Source organism: Electrona antarctica, assembly GCF_951216825.1.
Source record: "Electrona antarctica genome assembly, chromosome: 7".
NCBI lineage: Eukaryota > Metazoa > Chordata > Actinopteri > Myctophiformes > Myctophidae > Electrona > Electrona antarctica.
In genome coordinates, this window is record NC_136812.1 from 17,016,166 (window position 1) to 17,025,462 (window position 9,297).

The window sequence follows — 9,297 nt, forward strand, 5'->3', positions numbered from 1 at the left end:
AGAACAAAATGTGATGCAAGGTCATGAGCCATGACTAACATGTGCTGCTGATAGTGCCACTAAATTGTGTGGAGAGAAATGCCTCTGATCTCAAAGTCTTGGATGTTCTAGAACAGACTGGTCTGTTGAGGCTGTTACTGGGTTAGAACTTCTTCGTAACTTCTCAAGCCTTTCCCTGGGAATTCAAGAGTGTTTTCAGGCAAAATGTTAAGTAAATTCCCTCAATTCCAATTTTACTCTTGTCACTGATGGCTGCGACAACCTCTCACATTGTTCTTAGATGAAAGCATGATTTACTTGATATTATAAATCCTTTGCCCCTTTTATACAGCCTGTTCAAGATGGGAATTTTGCGCTCTTATTCTACCCGCTGTTCTGTATAATGGGTATGGGCATGGAATGAGGGGGCATTATTGTGCAAAGGATTTGCCGGTCTGTTTTCAGCATGTAATGATCACTTGACCTGCATAGATTTATTTAAGATGTTGTCTCTCTGTTCTTGTTTAGTCTGATGAAGTGTATGCACTCGAAATGTCACTCTTTGTTTTGGACACCTTAATCAATTATGGTAGCTACAGTGTGTGCTTTTTGGCCTGTTCCCCAATTGAGTGGGTACAGGCTTTAGTTCCAACATACTATTGGTCCGACTGTCATTAGACCGACAACCTAACCAAAACCCCTAACCTAACCCTAACCGCAAGCACGATGCAACGCATGTCGGACCAACGCATGATCGGGAGCGATGGGTGATTTCTGCACGTCGGACCTTTGTTGTGTTGGATCTGCGTGTGCATAACCAATTGAGCTGGCAGTGGAGGTAGTCACAGTGGAGGTAGTCACAGTGCCAAATTCATGTCTATCCATCAGGTGTGACGTCTTAAGGTCGAACCAAATCCTGCGTCTCTTGCAATTTATGATTGCACAAACCCATTTCTCGGATTGTAACAATACCCACCAACATGTGTTTGCGTGTAAAAGAGCGTGCTATAGAGCGAGAGATCAAGTGAACAAGAGAAAGGGGGAGAGAGTACATGTGTATTTACTGTGTATTTATTTTACATACAGATACAGACCCTCTCTCACTTATAGTCGTCCTCTGTATATAATTAAGTACTGTATCTATTGACTTCAAATCGTGGTGTGTGTTTTTTCTCTCTCAGGAAACTGTGTCAATCTCAGAGCACCCCTCCACCAGAGAACCCAGTGAGCCCACCCAAAGAGCTGGCCAGCAGTTCTCCATCTCAGGTGAGCATTGTGTCACTTCTTCTGCTGTACATCATCTGTCACTCCCTATAAAGAGCAACTGTGGCCTCTGTGGTAATATGGGCATACTTACAACGCTCCTCTTCGTCCAACCTTCTTCACTCTTCTAATTGTATTTTTCACCTCACCCGGAGTGAAATGTGGAATATCCCCTTTGCCTCACCCCCAGTAATGCCGCGTGCGTGCGTGCGTGCGTGCGTGCATGCGTGCGTGTGTGCGTGCGTGCGTCGTATTTCAGTTGAAATTGTCACTTTCATTGAGTAACAACTCCCTCTGCCCTCTTAATCCACTCTTTCATTCTATATTATTGCTTCTGCGCCTCTTCATCTCAGGCCAGTCCTAAAAAGAGTTCCCCAATTTTCAGTCCCATTAGGAAGGAGGAATGAGTTGCTCATGTTTATTATTAGCTCCTATCTCTAAGGGGGTTCTCACCTCAGACACCTAATGTCCCTTCCATTCCTTCCTTCCTTCCTTCCTCCCTCCCTCAGTCTGTATTTGCAGACACAAACACTGCCCCCAGGCACTTTCCTAGCTAAATTGGTTTAAAACAAGTACCACAGATGGTTAGTCGTACCTGTGGACAGTTCATCAGCATAGGCAAGTGTTGTCTCCTGGGAGCTCCGCTGCCAAAGTACACTGGTTAAGGAACTGTGCGGGTCAGTGCTCCCAAACCTTAGTCCCCTGGAGTTTTTTGAGAGTCTTAAATCATCCTGTTAAGACAGACGGCAAACCAGAAACCATACAGTGATTGGTTAGCCGCACCCAAAGTCATTACATTAAGCCAGGTCAAACATAGCCTGTCTGTAATAGAATCCCTGGTATTGTGCTGAAAGGGCATGGTCATCATCGATTCTGTGCTGAGACTACACATCCTCTTCTCTCTCTCCTCTCACCACCCCCCTCTCCAGCTGACAGCTTATACAGTAGTCCCTCGACCTCTCTTTCCACTTTTTAAGGGAGAATATATACATTTTAGTGTTCTACACATTCCTGCCCGAGTATTGAGACTTTTCAAGTTGGTTCCTTGGTCGTGTTAACCCATTAAAACCGTGACATTTGGCTATATATTAACCAAGACCATATGTGGTCTTGGTTAATAACACGTACTGTAGGTTTAGAAAAAGAACATCTCCCTCACTCCAGATGAAGCCAGTTCACACTGAACCCCTGTTTGAGGGCCAGCTTATAAAGCCAGTTCACACTGAAGCCCTGTTTGAGGATGAAGCCAGTTCACACTGAACCCTGTTTGAGGGCCAGCTTATAAAATCACTGTCATTATCTTCCCTCTGCCAGAAACGGCCCGCTGCAGATTTCATCGACCCCCTTGACAAAAAAAAGCCCAGAATATCACACCTCGTCAGCAAGGCAGCCGCAGCACCGGTCAATGGAAAGCTCAGCTCTTCCAACGGCAGAGAGGCAGGCGGCTCGCAGGCTGGGTCGACGGCGGCCGCAACGAGCACGTCCATAGCGGACAGTAGCGCAGTGTCCAGTGCCCTGCAGCTCCCCTTGCTGGACATCCCTCGTCCCTTCGAACCGCTGTCGGACGTCAGTAACGACTCCAACCATAACGGCCGAGACTGTGAGAGCCAGGAGGCGGCCGTCTCCGAGAGGCTTGGCCAGCCACCCTCCGTCCTCCCGGGGCCCGCGCCGCTCGCCGTGCCCGTGCTCGCATCCTCATCCCCGGGACACACAGGCCTGGATGGATCCCGGGACAAGAGTCTGCCGTCCCTGCACGGCAAGTCCAAGAAGAAATCGAAAAAACACAAAGACAAGACCAAGGCGAGGGAGCGGGAGAGAGAGAAGGATAAAGAAAAGGAGAAAGAAAAGGAGAGGAAGGGGAGCGAGGAACATGTGCCTGAGCCAAAGCGAACCTGTGAGATTAGCTCTAGCCCTGAGGGTCTGAAGAGTAGCAGTATTCCACACAGAAGCACAGGTGAGACATACACATGCACCATCTACTTCATTTTGCATTATTATAAATATAACCATGCATTGGACAGCGGCTGTCATGACTCCCACTTTACCTGATACAAGATTCCAGACATCAATATACTGTAGACTAGAGGAAGGAATTACTGGTGGGACACCAAGGAAGATTAGAGAAGGAAGTGACATGGTCACGTGACTGACACTTTCATGGGAGCCAAATCTCGCACCGGAAGTTACATGAATACAAAGCAGTAAATGGAGCAAGCTTGACCAGCTCATAACAAACATTATTTATGAACCATTGAGACCTGTGTCATATAATCGGTTCATAGAACAAATGGAAAGGTAGGAGCGCACACCAGTATAATCGGTTCAGGCATATAAAAGAAGACATATCACAGTTTGTTTTCTAATCACTTGCTTTTCGATGTGCACAGTACATCATTTTATTTGAGGATTTAAATAGCAGCAGGTATCGTTTCTGTTCCGGGGGTATCGTGAGATTTGGCTGCCAGACAGGAAACGGTGGACAGTCTTGCGATACTTTGCACGTTCAGAACGTTTTGCTTTTTAGATACCTCTATAAAATGACACAGTGTACACATCGAGAAGCAACACAGCAGACAATAATGTGTTAAATGTCTTCTGTTTTTTGCCAGAAGCGATCACTTTACAAAATATCTCAGTCATTCAGAAATATTGTTTGTGTAGCTCATGTTCATGAGCTGGTCACTGAGCTCTCATTGACTCCAGTGCATTCTACCGAACTTCCGGGTGTAGTTTGGCTCCCATGGTGCGATGAATCTGCCGTCTGGAATTGCGTGATAGCGAAAATTACGTTGTTGACTTTACCTCCATTTCATATACCTTGCTGGACACCAGGTAGTCACCAGTTTGAGCAGTAATGTGTATGTGACCCATTTGTACACTGGCGACCTCTGCTGTTCAACAATATTCCTTCCACCATTTACTCCACTGTGTGGTGCATGTGTAACTCAAAAAGACAAATTGTTATCAGTGTGTGTTATCAGAATGTGCATAGAATGCCACTGTACTGTGCTTTTTTGTCTCTCCATCAAGACAAATTATAAAAGATCTTTAAAAGAACATACTGGTATTAAGCCCATTTCATGTTATACTTGAAATATTGGCAGAATGGCAACCATTTTCCAAACCATAACGTGATTTGTAATCATTTTGCAGATACTTGAAATTTGAGACAAATATTTCCAACACAGTTAAATATCTGCATTTTATATCAACACAATGTTATTGTTGCAGTATAATGCATTTTAAAACCCGCATTTGATTTGAAACGTCAATCTGAAAATAGTCTGAAAATAATAATTTATGGCTGAAATCCAAATGTTGGCCTACACTGATTAAATTATTTATGGCTGTTCGGTAATGTTGTTGTTCAAATGACTTTGGAGAACATTTAAACAAATACAAATTTTAAAAAGGCATTAACAGGAAAATGGTCTACGATTATGTGTGTATGGCTAAAGTTGTGGAGAGACAATGATATGTATTGATGCTTATTAATCAAATAAATAAATTAATGCCTATTATTTCTTGACCTTGCTCTTGGTTTCAGAGCTGAATGGACTGTTCAACAACCCCAGTGTTCCTTCGTCATCGGCCGAGATGCCAGACTATTTCAAGTAAGTGCTACAGCTAAATGCATGAAAAATCCAATGTTTTCCCTCTAAAACAAAAAATCATTGCAATGACTGTCTTCTTCTCTCTCCTGCATAGGAAGTACATGGTGATTGGCTCCCCGGAGCAGCGTCAAAGTTACAAAACTGACTTCAACTCCGAGTACAGTGAGTACCGTGGCCTGCATGCTCGGATAGAGGGCATCACACGGCAGTTCACCGTGCTGGACACCGAGCTCAAACAGCTCCCGCAAGGCACAGACAAGTATAAGGTACGTACATATATCCCATTAAATGGGTGCACTGGGTATTGTACATCATCCCTTTTACAAGTATTGTTTTATAGCTCTTTTCCCGTTTGCTTATTGAGTATCACTCGACTACCCAGGCCTTATTGTGCCAGTTATTGTACTGTGTGATATCCTTCACACTTTTATCTTATCTTTTTCAACAGACAATCCACAATCAGATACTCCAAGAGTATCATAAGATAAAAAAGGTAAGGTTCAGACACTTCTTGCTCAGATGATTGTGATATTTATACCATGGTATACCGTTTATACAATCTCTTGAGTCATACGCAAGTCTGTCTCTTTCTAATGCTGTGTGTGCTTCCTCTCTACTTTGCAGACTAATCCAAACTATAGCCAAGAGAAGAATCGCTGTGAATATCTACACAACAAACTGGCACATATAAAGAAACTTATAGCTGAGTATGATCAACAGCAACTTCAAAACTGGCACTAGTTTAGACTGTTTCCCTGTTCTCTCTGGAAACCAGGCAGAGAAAGGAAAACTCTGGATTCCGCTTGCTCTAAAAAGTACTTATGAAAGATGCCATGAAGGGAGTATTTCCCCTCATTGGGGCCAAAAGCACTAGTGAGGACAAAGCAGACCATATGATCTTTTTGGTTGTTTTTTTTGTCTTGTCCTTTTTTGGAGGAGGAGACTGGCTGGTTTGGCCATGTCTCTCTGTGTAGCTACACTGCGTCATGTCCCTCTGTGTAGCTACACTGCATCATGAAAAAGGTCCTGTGTGGCAAGTCCCTTTACCCACCCCTCAGTCTTATGAACCCTCATCTCACAAGGGGGAAACCACATTCTTTTGGAGATCTCCTAATAATCTTTGGCTTTAGTCTGAAAGGAAATGGACATTGAGATGAGTCTGCAGACTGTATGCCAAATGCAAATAGCTTGTTTTGAGTACACAAAAACAGGAATTACATAGAACAATTATTTTCCCCATATATTGAAATGGAAGGTTCTGATGCTGAACCTATTTTACTATGGGATTTTCATTTCCTTTTTTAATTTATTTTGACACTTGTAGGAGTAATGAGTCTGTGTTTAGAATTTTACACTCCTCAATATCAGTATGACAAAGCAGTGTCTTGTTTTGTTTTTTGTCTCTGCGTCTTGTCTTGAACATCAGCCAGTATTTCATTCAAAAGCTGCCTTGGCCATCAAGTTCTGTTTCTGCTGCAGTCAGTTTGTTCCTTGTTTTTCCTCCCCCTTTTAATGAGATAACAATATACCTATCGATTGAATGAAGACAACGCAACAAAATGTACACCGTTAGGCACAGGTGTGTGTGCTGTGACTGTCCTTAAATGATGTGCAGATGTCTTAACAAGGGGGAATGTGTAAGAGCTGCTCTTAGCTCATGTTATTTTCATTCAAAATATAGCTTGACTGCAGCTGTGAAACACAGTCCCCTCATTAAGTCTTGACAAGTTGTGATGCGTGTCTATTAAATGGTTACATCAAGGGTCCTTGCTTTTATCAATTAGGATGTAATGTAGGATTATACCTAGCCTTTGTTGGCCAACATTACAATCCAGTTTAGTTTTTTTTATGTTAGTAGCGATAACACATAATTTTCTTTTTATATTTAATTGCTGACTCGACTCTTCAGCATCACAGTTAAGGAAATCCTTTAATTGTAAGATGATGCAGACATCATCCAAAAGCCTCCTCTTCTCCACTTAAGAATGTGCAAAAAAATGTCTGGGTTAAACCACACATCTGGCGCCCAAAGTTATCATTGTAACCTTACTCATGTTTTTTATTTTGTTTACAGTGTATATAACAAAACAAACAACCAGGAAAAAACAAATTAAATAATTTGTGTTTTATCTGCTCATCACCTACTTGATGGTCATTAAGACGACTGTTAGGGTGAAGCTGCCCTCAATCATTCTCCAGTCTGGAGCGGATGACTCTACCAACAGTCTGTGCCTGCCTGGTGGTCCTACTGCAGGGCTCCCTTTTTTAAAGGCCTCTCAGCGAAGGAAAGCTTATCCGTGATGATTTTTGCCTTTATATCTGTAGAAAGATGATACCAGATGTTTCATAAGGATGAACAAATCCATTGGTCTTGGATCAGCACCGCTCTCTCTGAGAAGCTTTCTGGAAATGCATTCAAGTTTTAAAACCTGTCCGAAGATTTTAAAAGTGTGTGTGTGGGGGGGTGAGGGTGGGGGGGTAAAATAACATGGCTGTCACGGAATTTCCTTTGAAAAATAACAGAGTTGAGTTTGGTTTAGTCGACAAATGCATTTCTTACATTGGCCTTTTTTATGTGAATATGAAAAATCAGCACTTTTCCTGCTAATCTTGCTGTTACCTGGGTTTTTTGTCCAAATGAAACTTTTCTCTTTGTCCATCAGAGTGCATGCTTATGAATGTGTTATAATGACCAGTATTTGTATCTTTACTTGAAACAACTGCCCAAGGACATACAAATCCAAGCAAAGGCCTATAGTCCAACTGAAGTTTTATCCATTAAAACATAGCTCTGGCCAGCATGTATACCAAAGTGCATACCAAGTTGGATGAAACAAAATGCTCTGTTAAGGCGCAAAGAAACATAACCTGTTTTCACTGTATTCTCTACTTCCATTTTGAATTTAAAATATATTTTATTTTTAAATGATCAATCCCACATGAAGCTTCATTCGGACTTCATTCAGATCGTTCAAACTTTGTTCTGAGAGTGATCGATTACTCGGACCGACGTGAGAGGTCTCTCACTCAAAATAGGGATCTGCTTGACTGGGCCAAGATGTTTAAATGTCATCTTAAAACCTGATTTATGCCTCCTGGTATGACTGTCCTGTGCTAGAAATGGCCGATCACCAAGCGCACAGTGTGTCGCGGATGTGACACTTGTGTTTGTAGATTGGCCATTTCACCCCTGATGCCATCGGCATCATATAAAGGAGCATACATTTGGCTAGTTTTCAGCTTTGTCATCAACTTTAAAAATGCAAACACTACACATGGCCAATGCTCAGAGTTCCAACAACACCATGCTGAATACTACTGGGTCTCTAGACTGGTGGATCTGGAAACATGATGTCAGGGCGGGAGGGGAGGGGAGGGGTGGGAGAGAATGTGAATGTTTTGCAACCTGAATCAACTTTCAGCATTGCCTGGTAGCCTGCTGCAACCCTTTAAAAAAATGAGCTAGTTTTCACTGTTCTCATTGTAAAGTTGTTTTCTATAAGACATTATGATACAATTACTGTATTACAGCTCTGCTGTGGTAAAATATCCATTTTGAATCAAATCATCAGTAAAGGTGGTCAACATTTCGCCTGCATATGGAGCAAATTGTTGGAAAGCATTGATATGCCAGCACAGGAACAGGAATGAGTTGATTGTGCCAAATGACCTGTTGTATAGGTTTTCTCTCTGATTATAAACATGCTGCTGTATAAGCAAAGACTGCTTTGGAGAAGAGTCATCCGTGATGTTGGCGCTAAAACCCAAAGCACGCTTTTTGAAACCATAAGGGACTGGGACTGAAATTGATCTTTATTTCAATAAACTTCTTTAAAATCCTCCTTTGTGAAATTCTGAACCAGTTGTTCTTAATTATTTTATTGCATTCATGTTGAAGTGTGATGTTTGACTGTGGTCTCCTTTCATGCTTGTAAATATTGATCTTCTATATAGTACATTATTATTTTGTGGAAGAATTCAACATGTGTTGTGTATGGAAGCTGCCAAGCACAATCTACCAAAACAAGAGTATAAGACATTTACTGCCAACTGTTTAGCATAGGCCGTCTTAAATTCAGTGTAGATATCCTGCACTGCTTCTAAATATAAGTCTTTCACAAGGCAATTTAAAGGACACTGAGAGCAGAGGCATATTTTGGAAACAATGTGGACTTAATTCATGGGCGCTTCAAACTCTATAAATGGTCTAAATGCCCATTTTTTTTGTAGGTTTGATTGTCTTACTCTTGTCCATTTACATGTTACATGTTATATATTATATATTGTGTCATGATGGCATGCAGTAAGGTTGGTCTCCTGTAGATGGCAGCATTGCCTTAGTGCTATCGACTTGAACAGAAATATCCTAGTGCACCGTTGGGTCTTCTGCTTTGCATTGTTTTGGGTATGTGCTGTGCATGATGCGATCTGCGATCATAAC

The 9,297-nt window shown here is 42.1% G+C and overlaps 1 protein-coding gene across 1 annotated transcript in view; it reads left to right on the forward strand.

Annotated features, from left to right (window-relative positions):
* The window catches only part of ell (elongation factor RNA polymerase II), a 49,593-nt gene extending 42,976 nt beyond the window's left edge, over positions 1 to 6,617 (forward strand). The window contains exons 7-12 of the mRNA XM_079506911.1: positions 1,161 to 1,245; positions 2,557 to 3,196; positions 4,790 to 4,856; positions 4,951 to 5,122; positions 5,305 to 5,349; positions 5,481 to 6,617. Of these exons, the coding sequence (XP_079363037.1) occupies positions 1,161 to 1,245; positions 2,557 to 3,196; positions 4,790 to 4,856; positions 4,951 to 5,122; positions 5,305 to 5,349; positions 5,481 to 5,597 (1,126 nt within the window). The 3' untranslated portion in view covers positions 5,598 to 6,617. The remainder of the gene's footprint in view (positions 1 to 1,160; positions 1,246 to 2,556; positions 3,197 to 4,789; positions 4,857 to 4,950; positions 5,123 to 5,304; positions 5,350 to 5,480) is intronic.
* The last annotated feature ends 2,680 nt before the right edge of the window (positions 6,618 to 9,297 follow it).